The following is a 16,396-nucleotide window of genomic DNA, read 5'->3' on the forward strand; positions in this document are numbered from 1 at the left end:
CAGAGGGGACAAGTCTAGCCTGCGCTGATAACGGCTGAGCTGTCGCCGGTGCTCCGTCTCCCTGACGACCTCATTGACAGCTCGTAGTATCCCACGGCAGCACGCCTGTGCCCTCAGCAATGGCTGCAGGTCTGGAGAACCAGCTGTTGTGGGGGCACATACTAGTGTTAATCCAGGAGAAAGGGTGTGTGTGCTTGCCTCCTTGGTAAGCTGGTATGTGTGTGTATACTGAAGTGTTTTCATGGTTCAATACATTGTATGTGAGTGTTTCTATACATGCCTTCTGTGTGTCTGATGATGTTATCCAGCAGCAAGGGGTATTTGGTGAGTCTCTGCATCTCAGACACTAGAAGGTCCTTTAACTGTAGTCGGCGGCAGTGAGGGCTGGCTTCACATTCCTAACACACACACACACACACACACGAATGAGCCAAGGACATCTAAGTCCAAATGTGGATTCTGTTGACTGCAACACCAATTTATACCTAAAACAGCATCACTAGAAGTTATGTGCTGCAATAAAAGTCAAATCTAAAAGACTGGATAGTCTCCAATTCAAAATATGGGTCAACCAATTCACAACCCAGCCCACTAACAAATATGGCAGAAGCTCTAGTGTTTGTAGGTTTGTCCAAAGGCTTTATACCTCTAAAAAGTGTTACCTGTATAAGGTGCGCGAAACGCGGGTCTTTGCGTTTATTTTTAATGAGCTCCAGTGCCTGACTCTGCTGACTGCACAGGTGAGACACCTGCTCCTGGAACTCCTCTCCTGCAGCGTCTTCAAACTAACACGCACACACACAAACACATTAGCTACTGACATATCAAGTAAAGCAACAAGTATATCCCACACTACACAGAACAACCACTTCATTTTAGACAGCACCAAAAGATGATGTGAACTAGAAAGGGAGTAACACTAGCCAGCTCTCACTCTAGACACCATGATGTCTCCTATGCCTTGAACTATAGGAGAGTCCCTCAGCCTCTTCATGGACTCACACAGATTCGCTGAAACACAAATGCAACACCACAAAACAGAATCTGTTTAAGCGAGCCAGTGTGTATGTGGTTTGTTAGAAAGTTGTGTCAGTGGGCAACAAAACTCTACTTGTGTCATGAAGGCCACCGCAGAAACAACATGTACAGCCTCCAGTCCATACCTGCTCACAGTAATGGCATGGTGCCAATAGCTGATATTGTTCTGTCATTAAATTCCCAGTTTGGGTGGCTTTTACACTTCTTTAATCTTGATTATGATTTAGACACCAAGTAGGCTTCAGAAATTTAGGTTTGAAAACACACTAAGACAAATGGAGCGGATTTGCACGCACGCACACACACGCGCACACAGAGAGACTGACCATGAAGACTGTAGACCTGGGGCAGGTTGGGGAAGATACAGGAAAGTTCTTCGACGGTCAAAAGGTTCCTCATCTTCTGGAAGAACACCTGATCGAGAACCCTGAGAGTCCGCAGGTGAGACGCTTCCGTTGTGAACAGCTCTGAGGAAGAGGATATAGCAAAGTCACTACAATTTCTTACAAACGTTACACAATTCAGAATTCCACATGTTCATGAGTCAGGATAGAATTACCATATGTGCATAATAAATAGAATACTGTATGTTCAAAAGATTTAGTAGCTATTTAGTTTAAGTTAGATCAGTAAATAATTTTTTTTCATTTTGCATGTTAACTGTGTACTGGGAGTTGTCTTTTATAGTCAGTTGCTGTGCACCACATTTGCTGTTTTACCATATATGACAGCCTGCCGTTCGATCTCCCGGGAGCCGAGAGAGGCGAGTGTGTGCGGCTCCACTGTCTCCTGCCAGTTCTGACAGTGGACCGTGTCCTCTTCCAAAGGAGGTGCATCAGGCAACAACGCCAGTGGTGTATCCACACTCCTACAGGAAGAGAAGGAGGCATGGGGAAAGAGAGAAAGAGAGACAGAGCTTCAGCAGCAACTAACTAAGATAAATCAAGGTGATGGATATGGATGTTAAAGAACTGGACAGCAGGTGTGCATGTGTGCTCATTAGCATCAGACTAATGAGGTGTATATAGTTATAATTACATCTCAGTCATGCTCATGGATCTCTGCATCCTGGTGCAAGGCGGTGACATACCTGTCCAGAGTAGATGCTGTAGGCCGGAAATTCATGGCTCAGGAACCTCAGCAGCTCTTCCACTAGTGTGTCTAGTGAAATATGTTCAATGTTGGATGATCTCCTTAGTGTTCGTTTCAGTATCTGTTCATTCAGCTGAAGAACACCTTTTCTGAACGGGTTATCAGACGCAACAATGGTCCTTAAAAAGTCCACATTACCTATTATGATGTAATAAACGGAGGTGTGAGAGCTGCAGTAGTGATCTAAGCCAGTTAGCTAGCTAGCTATGTTCTTGTCCAGACACTTTAATGCCTCATGGTTGGTGCAATGACACAATATTCAACATTTCCTTCTGATTCTACTTTTAATTCTGTGACATTAGCTAAGCAACTATAAAGCTACTCGTCCAAAAATGCCAGTGTCGTTAGACGTATCAAAACGTATCAAACATAGCTTTAGCTAGGCTAGCTAATCAGACCTTCTATGAAACAATCACAACTTAGTAAATTCATAGTTGTTAATCACAGTAAAGTGTTTTTTCTTTTTGTTGTTTGAAAAGAGTTACCTTGTTACCTTGCTAGCTAACAGTTAGCTAGTAACAATGCCATCAAAAGTAGTTCTCCACTGATACAAGATAGCTAAGAGAAGTTTGGCTCGGAATGTGACTGATTGAAAAACAAAAATACATCACAAATAGCGTTATGCAATAATACCTAACGTGCATACATCAAATACAAACAGTCCCCAATGCAAACCTCTTTTACAAGGCAGCTATTTAGCGTCTGCTACTTCTGCAAAACAAACTCAGTCTTGCATGTTAGTGTTAGATATCCAGCTAGCTAGGCATTGCTCCAGGACAGGTTTTAGTATAGCCAAAATAATTTGATTGCCTGTTAATTTTTTTAAAAGGTTGATGTAGTGATGTGACGTTTTACTAAGCGTGCCCTGATAAAAAGCTAATAAAATAGCTAAGGGCCAGATTCTGTTATATCATTAGTTAATGTCGTGTCCGTTGATGCAGGAAAGAAGAGACAGGAACCAATGCGTTACCCTGTGGCCTTTTATTAATGCAGAGCTCTGGAGATGTCACTTCACAACACAGTGCGAGTGAGATCTAAAGCATAACTTTGCAACAGACAGACTTATATTTCTCTCGCCTTGTGACACTTCTGCTTTTGTGTTTTTCCATCTCAGCCGTCACCTCTGTTTGACCGTCTCGTACACGTGTCTTCTTGCATAATCACACATATGCACGTCTAGGGCATTTCCTGTTATGTCTGGACATACAGTAATTATTTTATTTATTCAAGGATTAGTCCTATTCCATTCTGCGCATTATTCTCTACTAGTGTAAGCTTAGCATTCATTTAATTTCTGAAACCCCACAATTCCCCCTTTTGATCTCTACAAAGAGATCACCAATCACACTCCTTTATTCTGGCATCTCCTGTCTCTACGTCCCTTTCCCCCTGTATCAGTGGCATCATCGTGGTACCCTCATGCACATCTTTCCTTTCTATCATAGCTGAGATTAGTCTAACCATTAACGCCCTAATACATGGAATACAGCAGCACCCGCATGTCACAGCAATTCCCGTGAATGTGGCTAATGAAACCATCAATGACACAATTAAGTCTTTCCACTGACCGAACCGGCTCACCATCCAGGATTCCAACTGGTTGTTTATGCCTGAATTCTCATGCATTTCCTCTGATAGGGTCTTCAAACCATCCAATGCTCTACTAACTGACCCATCCGGAGCGGTATTATTAGGAATGAATGTACAACACATATCCTCAAGCATAGCACAGACGCCCCCCTTTTCCGCCAACAACATATCTAATGCCATACGATTTTGCACCGCTATCAGTGAGGTTGGTCCCAGCTGATCTCTAAGTCCTTGCACTGCATCCCTAGTCAGGTTGGCTAGCCTGAGGACATTATAATGTACATAGTTAATCCGATCCACATTTTTATTTGGAGTAATGGGGAATAATGCGGAAAGTATCGGAATATTCTCAAATCCCCCTGCTATCTGGTCTGCTAACTTATACCTGTCCGGAACTCCACGAGGTATTTCTATTGCATCTATGTATGTGGGGGTATTCCTTGTTAAATCAAAATGGTTTGCCTTTCGCTTCTGTCTTGCTGCATCAGTTACCGGGTCCCTGTGTAGTTTTTTGCCTATCAGTAATAAAGGAGCTGCTAACCTGACCATGGCGCATGTCCCCTCCGAGTTCTCTGGCATGTTAACAACCAAAGTCATCCTTCCACAATAATCATACAATCCTGCTCGTGCCCATGAACCCACAGACTCGTTCCCAGTGACTGTGCGGTTACACCGCCGGGATGTGCCCCAAGCGTACTTGAGGTGTGCTTGAACTTCTAACGAAGCAAGTGTAGTTCCCCTCCCCCTTTTTGGGTGAAAATAGTCCTGTTCTGGTTCTGTTACTGATGGGGGGGAAAATAACGCTCAAAGTGTCACAATTCTTAGGGTTTCTTTCCTTAGTCAGGCCAATCATGCACACATAACCCTTGGGGTCTTTTTGTGGGAATAGGGGTGCCGGGGTTGTTATAAGTCTGGGTCTTGTGGCTGCACATGCTACACATCCACCAATCTCTACCCCCATTCTGCTTCACCGTCTTGTTCTTAATGTTTTAATCCTTTCCTACTGCCATGCTATTATTTAACCCAAGCGTGACCAAACTGTAAATGGAAACACACAACACAATACACCAACAAATAATCAAACAACACAATTGTCCAGAAGTCATCACTGGTGTTCTGTTCTTCTTACTTCGGGGTCTAAGGGTGGACTACCTTCACCCTTTTGCTCCCGGGGATTATTCTGCCCCTTCTGTGTGGGAGTGAACACCTGACCCGTCCGGGTCAGGTGAGTTAGGTGATGTTTCAGAAAGGTCCCTTGCTGTCTCTTGCAGACTCCTCTGCCGTGACACTGTGGCGGCGCACTGGCTCAGATGAAACCATGTTTCCCCTTTACCCTTCAGGCCTACGGCGTGGCTGGTTCTTTCTGTCACCTGGAATGGACCTGTCCACCTCGGCTCACTCCATTTTCTCTGTCTGCTCCCCGTCCGGTCCCCCTCCTGCGTGGAGAAAGCTGAAACGATACTTTGCAATTCATTAAAGTATGATGTGTGTGTGAGATGTTTTTGTTTTCTCATTTATTGTTAAGGGTCCGTGGGGTCCTGGAAATCCTCGACCTGTCTGCAATTCAAAAGGGGTAAAACCAGTTGTTGCATTTACTGAACATCTCATTTGCATTAATGCCAAAGGGAAGGCGTCAACCCAATTTAATTTTGTCTGTGCACAGATTTTGGCCACTTTGTTTTTCACATTTAGATTCATCCTTTCCACCTTACCTTGAGACTGAGGATGATACACTGCCCCAAATGAATGTTTCAGACCCAGCATTTTCTCTAACTCCTGCAAATTGCGCGCTGTAAAATGAGTGCCATTATCTGATCTCACCTTTCTCGGAAACCCATGGTGAGGAATGTACTGGTTCACCAGGAACTTTACCACTGAAGCACTGTCTTCCCGTTTTGTTGGCCACGCTTCCGTCCACCCTGTGTAGTTGTCTACGCGCATCAATACGTACGTGTACCCCTGTGCTGAGTCCACCATGTCTGTGTAGTCATTTACTATCTCTTCCCCTGGTGTTAATGACAACGGATACTTACAGGGTGCCACCTTAATTGTAGGTTTGGGATTGTACTGTTGACATACTCTACATGTCCCCTGCACTTTATGATAGCTACTCTTTCTGGTCCCTGCAAGGCCTTTGCCAGCTCCCTCATTTCTGCCTCATGTTTAATTGGTTTGTTTCCCGCTGTCCTAAACCCTGCTCTCATCCATTGTCTTAGCTCCACATGTGCTGCCCCTACCGTGTAAGCAGAGTCAGTATAAATATTCACTTCCTTGCCCTTTGCTAACTTCAAGGCCTCCACTACTGCCATTACCTCAGCTCGCTGTGCTGATTGCTAACCTTTCAGCCTTTCTGCTTTCACCGTCCAAAATTCATCTACTTCTCCCTGTGTTTCTGCCACCACTGCACACCCTGCTTTTATATCCCCGTATGGTCCTCTAAATCCACATCCATCGGTGAACATGTTCCCTGCTCCTGGAATTGGTTCTCCTTCTAGGTCTGGTCTCACCTTCTCCTGCTTTTTGACTTCCTGTTCGCACTGATGAGGCTCTTCTCTTCCCATCATGTCTGCCATGTTGATTCGTTCATGCGTGTACGTGATGTGTGGTGCTTCCAAAATTTTGCTGATCCTCTGTTGCCTTAGTGCTGTCAAGGCGAAGGCTTGTGAGTTCACGTATGCTATTACACTGTGTGTGGTTAGTACCGTGATTGGATGTCCCATTACCAGATGCGCTGTTTTCTGTATGGCTTTAGCCACTCCTGCTGCATGTTGGGTGCATGTTGGGTGTCTTTTTTCCATGTTGTCTAGCTGTGTGCTCACATGCATGAGTACTTGTCTCTCTCTCCCTTTCTTAGCTCACAATCTGATTCCAGTTTTTTCAGTCCTATCAGGTAACATGGAAAGGATCCACTTCCAATCCATGTAGACTCTCCTCTGGTGTCCCCCAGGGCTCAGTATTAGGCCCTCTTCTCTTTGTATACCTGTTCTCTTGGTGATGTAATATCTTCTCATGGCTTTTCCTACCACTGCTATGCTGATGACACCCAATTATTTCTTTCTTTCCCACCCTCCGATACGCAGGTCTCCAGACTTATCTCAGCATGCTTGACTGACATTGTGTCATGGATGACAGCCACCACTTGAGGCTCAACCCCAGTAAAGCCGAGCTTATGTACATCAAGAACTCCCTGGTATCACTATCTGAAGCTGCTCGTAGCCTGGGCATAACTTTGGACAACCAGTTGTCATTCTCTACTCATATTTCAAATCTGACCTGGTCTTGCAGATTTCTCCTTTGTAGCATACGAAGGATTCGGCCCTTTCTTTCACAGGAAGCTGCCCAATGTGTAATAATATTTCTTGTTTTTGTTCAGGAGATGTGCAGACATTATCTGCTGTATTATTTTTGTGGCTGCCATTGTCACCTATATTCTTATTCGCTCCCTGGGTAAGAAACATTTCCAACTACACTTTCATTGGGGAAAAAAATCATTATTATTGTGGGCTCAAGCGGAAGGTGTTTTACCCATGTATGGCTTGTGAGATATCCTTCTAACGGAGGTTCTAACACAGCGTGGCTGCTTGGAGACTCTCGTCATGTCGTGTTGCCCCAGAACTCCACTGGGATGTTTTGTGGAGCTGGAGTCAATGTGTAAGTCCCTCACATACTGGATTGGTATTTATATCTTCACAGGAATACCAAAACAGCACACCCAGTATGTAAGGAACACCGTCAGTATTCTTTCGAATGGACTTTAGTGAGTCGGACTAGGGTTACAATGGAGCTGTGCAGGTGCAAATCATGTGGAAACATGAAACATCAACAAGACAAGATGGGTTAGACTTTAGCTTTAAGATTTTCATGATTGGCACTGCACAGCAACAAGTGGAACCAATCAAATCACTTGTGTTTAATGATTGTCTCTAAACCAAGGGGTCCAAACTCATGTCTAGGAGTGTCACAACACTGCAGAGTTTATTGGTTACCCCTGTCAAATTCACCCTCGAAGAAAGAACACTTAGCTGGGTAGTGTTGTGACTCTTCAGCACTGAATCCTGATACACATACTCAAAAAATTGAATAAAAATTGTTTATTTAATTGGCTAATATTCATGTGTCAAGCTGCATTTGTTTCCTGCATCCTCTCGTGTTTCAGTGACAAACCAAACGTCCTCTACTTTGACCTTCTGAAGTGTGCCAGAGCAACGACAGAAATGGACGCCACTCTAGAGGGTCTCCAGTGTCCAACCACTCAAGTGAGATTTCCATACAAATGTCCTGTTGACATTGTACAGAAACCAAACACGTATGTCAGTAGCCTTTTAGAAATATGCACATGAGACTCATTTATTACAAAACAGTTTAGCATGTAATATGTGAATGCCAGTTTGTAATTCTGGGGGCTTGGGTCTCTTTTCGCTGCTTGGTTTGGGAGCCTTTTGCTGTATCATGCAATGAACAATGTGTAAATAGTGTAGATAGAAATTAAAAAAAGCAACACTGTGTTTAGCTACTCAAATAAGATCTCCTTCACTCTGTGTGTTTGTGCGTTGGTTTGCAGGTCTGTGTTAAAAAATGCCCTTCAGAGTTCTGGAAGTTGCCCCCAGAGGCGTATGCCCCAAATGCCCTGCCTAAAGACTTCTTTCAGCAGCAGTATTGTGACCCTAGACTTGACCTCGCCCAAACCACATTGGTAAAACCTCACACTGCAAATAAGCAATGTAACCAGCTTCATCTCTGAGAAATAAACCTTCACCTCACTCTTGACAGAACAGAATTTGTCGTATCAAAAGTCTTTGCAATATGCAACTCTTTGTACATGTAATTCATGCATTGGCTTAGCCACTCACGCATACATAGCATTTGTGCATACATAGCATTCTGCATGTTAATGAGATTTTCACATGCATTTCCACTACAGAGTGTCCAAGACATCCTCAATCAAGAGCTTTGTCCATATTTCTACACCCCAAGTAAACCAGGTACAGACAGCAGGATTACACAACTACCTGTCTATTTGTCCATTCTGTTTTGTAACAGTTTGACTATGCTATGTACCAAAACATAACCAAACCACCAGGAAAGTACTTATACCTGCAGTGATAAGTCAGCAGGTTTAATTGTTAGTCATATTATTTTCTGTCTCTCCCTCCACCCAGAACTAGGGAGATGTCTGCCTAGCTTTGACTGGCAGGACGTTCCTCCAGACTTCTCTCTCCCTGGATTCGCTTCCGTTTATGAAACAGTCGAGCACATAAAGGGATCTATGGAGTAATCCTTCACACACACTCACACACACATTTCACTCTCAAGCTACTACACATATGCCAATCATCAGGACTATATTGTTTTTATTTCCACTGTGATGTTTCTGTCTCCTCTAGTGGAGGGTCTGGAGCGTAACGACGGCACCGTGCAGAGACCATACCACATGCCCAGGTCTCTGTGGCAAATCCTTCACAAGAGAGACAGCTTTCTCCCTTAATGAATAAACCATCCAGCATATATTTGAGTCTTTTTTCTGTTGTTGTAACTGTAAAACTGTTCTCAACAGCATTTCGACCACTGTTTTGTTCAAGAGAGATCTGACGGGGCGGCCTCTGGACTGATCCAGTTTTGACCGAACGGCAGACACACACTGGATGTTCTGGCAGACATTTACATATCTGGCTGGACCTTAACCATGTTGCTCTGTTTATTTGATACGCCTGCTCTTTTCATATACCGCACTGCTTATTGTGTAGGAGTAGGCTTGTTCCTAAATGTGGAGTATATGAGAGGCTTAAGGGGAAGTTGATATATTTAATTGAGTTTTAGTTCATTGCCAACTGCTCTCATTATGTGTGAAAGATCACATTTCATGGGATGCTACAATATATTTTTTTTAATTCCTGAGTGTAATAATGTCACGATTGGCCACCCTCCTGGACTCCCTGTTTCCGTGGTTTCACGTCTTGCGCTGCAGGCTGCTCCCCCCTGCAGCGTTGGTCAAGACGGGTAGACGCTTACCTGGGATCTCGTCGTTATCAAAATAAACGTGACCCTGCTTCTTCCGGGAACGACGAGATGCCCGTGTACAGGCAGCCACGACCAAGGCACACAGCAGGGTTTAAATACATGAACTAGAAACGAGGGACAGGTGTACGCAATCAGTGTGAGGACAAAATGAAACCGTGGAACGGAACAAAACACAAGACATGGAAAACACGGAACATGGAAGGGACTGATCGTGACAATCAGCATAGATTATTTAACACAAAGATTCAGAACTGCTGGTGCGGTGTATTTAATCATCTAATATAGACACCAGTACCTCCACTAAATCCTGCCATAACGATATCAACATCAAATGCAAAAAAAGTAATTTTGTTTACAATAGTGAATCTAACACCAAAAAAAAAGCCAAACAAATAAAACGTGATGATGGACATGCGCCTCTTTAAAGGATTTTCTCAATAAATATATGTAGAATTTATGACTATAACAGAAAACAGCAAAGAGAAAAATGCAAGAATGCATATGGCGAAGGACGTATGGCAAGTATGGCAAATTCCTCCTAAATGTCTATTTGGTTCCATCAATGCAATATTTGAAGCTCTATGAAATAAACAAACCAAATTGTTATCAGAACACTCCACTATATTCATGAAAAACACTTTCTCATGTACTCATGTTTTCTGTATGGCTTTAGCCACTCCTGCTGCATGTTGGGTGTCTTTTTTCCATGTTGTCTAGCTGTGTGCTCACATGCATGAGTACTTGTCTCTCTCCCCCTTTCTTAGCTCACAGGCGAAACTCTCTCTCCTGGGGGCTACGTGTTGACATTCAAGCCGACAGCAGGGCCCAAACTTCGGGAATTAAACCTTAACAAGCTTGCCTGTCTAGCTAACTCAACCAGCGAGTAGGCTTAGTTAAAATAACAGCTTTAGTGAGCAAGGCTCCGATGAAAAATGCAAGTTATGATGGCCATTCACACTCCAGACACATTTTTTTTTAACTCAACAACGACTCCTAAGTTCTTTCAAACTTCTCAGTAAGGAATTCAAATCTGAAAAAGTACGTTCAAGAATAGTTTTGAGATGTCATTCACCATCAGTTGGTTCTGAAAACTTGACTTGTAGAGTAACATACCATGCTGATGAGGTTACAGTGTCAAGTGTGAATGTGTGGAAGCTTGACTTGGAAAAAAGACAATGAATCGGCCATCAAGTCTACAACAAAAGCATGCCAGCTAACATTGGTACTCACCCCAACCTGCCTTTGCACTGTGCAATTCCAGCAGTCTTAAACATTGTTTTGCATTTCAAACTGTACAAGACGATGCATCTGAAACCTTGACCAAACTCCATGGCACAGTGCTCCATCGATAGTTGTTCTCAATATCGGACTACATGATACAGATTTTCTGGAAACTATCATGCTAGATCATTAAGATATTGTGCTTTTGTCACAAAAATGTGACATCAAAAAGGCATTCTATCTGCTGCCACAACTGCACAAAATATTTTTGTGTCCCACATACTTCATGCTCATTTTGCTATACCACTGTTATTTGTAGTTGGCATGTGAGCTATGGCAGGCTGTTCCCTATTGGTTGTTTTTATACGCGTGTTGCGTATATGTGTACTGCGAGATTTTAGAGCAAAATTTCTGACACTGCATGAGGAGACATGAGATGCCCAGTCCAACATTTCAGTAAAAAAAAAAAAAAAAGTCAATCATTCATATTTTGAAGCACTATAGACTTTTTATGGTCTGAAGCTATAGTGGAATGGTTTTCCAGGCTGGAGGAGGTATGAAGTGAAAACATGGACTCGATCATCTCCACGTGTGGACTCTGTGTCCAGCAGGGCCTCTCCAGGAGCCTGGATAGTGACCGATTTGTCCCCTCTGCTGTCCCTGCTCTTAGAGCGGTGCCTGTCTCTCCGATCCCTGAAACACCACCACACACGCATGCGCACACAGATGTATATAAACATTTATATACACAGTATACTCCAAGTTGGTACATAAAGCAACATAAAATGGATAATCGTTAAATAACGATACGGTGGTACCCTCAGTGTTTGCAGTAGTGTACATTCACATTTGTATGTTCTAGACAAAACATCAATGCCCACCCACATTTAGGCAAAAGGGAAGAATGTCGGGAAATGGCATACGCACCTGTGCTTGCGAGAGCTACGGGAATGGGAGGACTTGTAGGAGTAGCCCGAGTACTGTGACTCGTTGTCCATGTCTGGGGCCAGTGGGCGGGGTTTGTGGACCCCAGCTCCGCCTCCTGGAACATTTTGTTGCTATGCCCAGTTGAGTTTTGCGCTCTGAGATAGATTTAGAGGATAGAGCCAGCGGCAGCTGCAGCAGTTCAACCTTACTCCTGAGAGAATCTATTTTGAAGGCTGAAGAGGAGGAGGAGGACTAACCTGAGGGAGGAAGAGTAATAAGTATACCTTTAAAGCAAATACCATAATCCAGAGCAACACATCTCAGAGTGAACACGCTCCCTGTTAATCAAACCAAAGACTGGTGGTGTCAGCACAAAGCTCTATCTGCTCTTAAAGGTGAGCTACAAGTGCCCACAATTTCACTACAATCTGTTCTCATTCAGAATGAACAAGTGCATATAAAATCAGAGCAACACCATAATATGTAGAGATCTATAAAGATCTGTTTTTATATATTTCAATGAATCCATTAATGTCCCAGAACAGTGATAGTATAAAATTGAGTCACATTTTGAAAATGAACATCTTGAATACACACTGAAAATTGAAACAAAGGTTGTAGTCTTCATCTATTAATTGAACTGTGCAAGAATAATGAACAAACCAGAAAATAGCATTACACACCACTTCACCTTCAAGGTATTAAATGTTTTTCACCCTAAGGAAGCAATTTACAAAAACAGGCTCATCGTTCAACAACTTTGTGAATCGGTACTTTCACAATTCTCACACTCACCACAAGGTCTCATCACTCTCTCACACACACACACACACACACACACACACACACACACACACACACACACACACACACACACACACACACACACACACACACACCAGCCATCTCCCATCATCTCCAGGGTTACCAAGCTTGGCTCTTACCAAAGGAATGAATAAGAGGGTACAGGAGCAGTGAACAGTGTGGGGGCTAGGTTTCTATGGTTACATGACCTTTAACCACACAACCCTATTTCTGGGGAGAGCAAAAATATGTCAGTGAGCTGTTCGTATGTTTACCTGGGTCTGTGTGTGTGGTCAGCTCTAAAATAACAGCAGCAACTGTCATTGAAGAAGCTGCTGTGTGTGCCTGAGTAGGTACTAAACACATTCTTAAGAATAGTGACTCTTAATCCAATTCCTTTAATGAAGAACCACAACTTTCCTCACTTTCTATTTCTAAATGTCTGTCCCCTTCTCTCTGATTGGCTGTATATGAAGGGAACGCAAGCTTTCCTGATTAGGAAGCCAAAAACACAGACCTCCTCTTTCTGCTGTGTCTGTGTGCATGCACTTCTTACTCACCCACTTGTCAGGGATTGTTTACAAAACTGGTAATACAGTCAAGGATACCATTTGTCGAGGGCAGACTCCCAACACATGCCACGCATCAATCTCAAATAGGGGCTCTTGGATTCTCTCACACACACACGCTTCTCACAGGAATTGTAAAAACAGTAGGCCTACGTTTGAACAGAATAGAATGGGACCATAACCCCATGCATTTTATAATAAAGGTTAGAATAAAAACTCATATATAAAAACATAACTCTCGAAGAAAATTAAGAGATCAGTCCCAATCAGTATCTCTGCATTTGGCAATGATTTCAATTCCACAGTCTGTTGAATTCCACCACATGTACAGCTCTTTGTATTTAATGAGATTCTGATTAGGTAATCAAAGCTTATTTAACAAGCAGTGTGAAAGACTGGTGGAGAACACCTGAAGATGCATGAACAAGCTGCAATCAAAATCTGAGATATTCCACCAAATACTGATTTCTTAACTAATCCTAAGTTAAAACATTAGTACCATGAATGTGTTTTCTTTGCATTATTCTGTGGTTTGGAAACAATGCATTTTTTTTTTTGACCCATTGTCATTTTGTAGGTAGGTGTAAACCATCAACAGTGATCTCAAATTACTTGTCGCCAAGCGACGTAACCAGCTCAGCGGATCATTGTCTGCACAGGGTAAGGCCTAAATGCCTCAGAGTAACAGTGGACAAGAATTGCAGGGGAGGTACTCAGGGCGCCCCCAACACCCACGCAAAGACAGGCCGAGGCTTAGAGGCCTTCATTGAAAAGCTCGAATGCTGGGACTGGACCAAGTTTGGTACAGTAATCAAAATATCCATGAATCTAAGGCAGTTTACGCCGCACCTACATTTAAGAAAAGTTTAAGTTGGTGTTCGATTGTAAATACATAACCAGGACTATCTACATCCCAGCTTTTGCAACAACTTAAGTCGCTGCTTGACACACAGTATCGGTTCTCTCTCGCGTTTACTGGAGTTAGGCGAGCTAAGGATTAAATCGTAGCCAAACCCATTTTCCAATGAAGACTGCAATAAGGTATGGTGGAAACAGTTTGCGTCTACTGATACAAAGATTACTGCTGTAAGCATACATTAAAACATGCACTTCAAGCCACCAAAACAATAAACAAGTGAAATGAGTGGAAACATTAAGAATTATTTTATTGAAATCAAGTATTTGGGTTTAAGAAACAATTTGACGAGACTCCACACAAAGGAAATGAAAGAATACCCAGCAGGGTTCATCAATCCGGTTCCATTTTGTTTGCATGTCAGCACCGAGTTCACCGTATTCCAATAACCCTATCCACCAATACGCCAAGAACTATTAAATTACTGCAGGCTTAGAGCACAGCGACGCGGACAGGACAATGCGACGCTTAAAATGAGTTTTACTTGGCTCCAAAAGTTAAAAGGTGAAAAACACAAAGCGAAGACAGGCGTCGTTCCCTCAATTCGCTGTGAGGGGAAAAAAGACTACAAAAATTAGGCGACTTGCCTTTCTTTGCGAGGGGCTACATCCGAATGCTAAGGACCTTGCGGCACAAAGAAAATCCAAGCGCAGGGGTTTTCCAGACTGGAATAAAATGCACTTTTCAACATCCACGTCGTGAAATTTTGCAAAACACTGCCCAGTTCTATGGAAATAAAGAAAGTAATCCTTAAAGGCAATACGTTACATCTTAAGATCAGTGCAATGTAAAATCCATGATCCGTTCCCAACTCTTCCACTATGCGTTGGTTCAATGCCTTGAGCCCCGCTGCGTGTGTGAATACTATCATTCATCACCCAGACACTTGCGAATCAGAGCTATTCGGCTGGAAAACCATCCAAATGAAGAGCGTTAAGGATCATGGAGAGAGCATAAAACGTATGCTTTACTTTCCATTACGGCATGCATAATATTGTTTCACCTAAGCATATAATTTATCCTCACTCTTATACGCTTGAGCAGTTTTAACGCCACGTTTCTTTACACTCACTATTAGACAACAGGCGTACTCGTCGCACTTTCTTGTCTGTTCCTTTGGCCGTGCACCTTCCCTAAACCAAACAATTCCACTCCGTTTTCCCCTGTTTTGCCTGCGGGAACAGCTACTCATCTGTTATTCACAGAAACACATATTTCCGTCTCCTTCATTCAAACCGTGGCTACTACACCGACTACGCCCCATGCCAACACTTCTCCTCCCCCATGTTCCTTGTGTCGCCCCGCCGTCCCAAACTCCCGATCCCTTTCCTCAATATTCTACAGGTTATCACTCACCGAATATACAGCTTTCAATCGTTGTTCACCCTATTCTACCATACTACTTCAGATCATAGTTTAGGTCATTATTTAACCGCCTGCTTCAGCTTCATTTTTTTTTTTTTTTTTGTAGATTTGATTCTTTATTGATCGTTGACCGACTGTTATCTGGGTTGCGGGCCACCTTCAATACAGCAGCGTTGTATTTAGAAAGCGATCCTAGAGAATTAGGACAGCTAACGTAAACTGCATGGCGCAAAAGATGGCCTGTAGTCCTTTGGGTTTTTCTCCGGGATCATTCTCTGATTGGGTATGGTAGGCTCTGAGTTTAATTATTTTTGCCTTAGATTCTGTTAATTCAAGGCTTCTTGTCTGAACCTTGTCTGATCCTCTTCTTTGAGGAGAAGGTTGCAGCAATCCGCCGGTCCTTTTCCTCTGTTCCCATTCTTTCAGCCAGTGTTCATTCCTGTACATCCAACTCTCTGGCTTCTTTTTCCCCTCTCTGCTCAGAAAAACTCTTCAACTCCTGACTTCCAGCAATCCGACATGTCCGCTGGATCCCATTGCCTCCACTCTGTTCTAGACGATCTCAAGAGATCTGCATTCTGCATTCAGAACCACCAGGGTGGTACCAATCCTCAAGAATGCCACACTCAACAGCACCAACATAACCAGTTACAGACCAGTATCACTTCTCTCTTTCCTCTCAAAAGCCCTTGAACGAGAAGTTTACAATTCATTATCTGGTTTCCTCACACAGAAGTAGCTGCATGATCCCCATCAGTCTGGCTACAATCCAGCACATTCAACAGCCCTCATATCA

General features: G+C 43.2%; 1 protein-coding gene across 1 annotated transcript; it reads right to left on the reverse strand.

The window, feature by feature from the left end:
• Positions 1–11,366: 11,366 nt before the first annotated feature.
• On the reverse strand, positions 11,367–16,160 carry LOC145656512 (vang-like protein 2). The gene is made up of 3 exons (XM_081709701.1): positions 15,308–16,160; positions 11,947–12,203; positions 11,367–11,712 (listed from the first exon to the last, which is right to left on the reverse strand). The coding sequence occupies exons 2-3, from the start codon at positions 12,015–12,017 to the stop codon at positions 11,529–11,531; spliced, it is 255 nt and encodes an 84-aa protein (XP_081565827.1). The 5' UTR covers positions 12,018–12,203; positions 15,308–16,160; the 3' UTR covers positions 11,367–11,528.
• Positions 16,161–16,396: the final 236 nt, after the last annotated feature.

This window comes from Electrophorus electricus, unplaced genomic scaffold (assembly GCF_041902795.1).
Source record: "Electrophorus electricus isolate QZ-2024a unplaced genomic scaffold, ASM4190279v1 Scaffold71, whole genome shotgun sequence".
In the NCBI taxonomy this organism is placed as follows: domain Eukaryota; kingdom Metazoa; phylum Chordata; class Actinopteri; order Gymnotiformes; family Gymnotidae; genus Electrophorus; species Electrophorus electricus.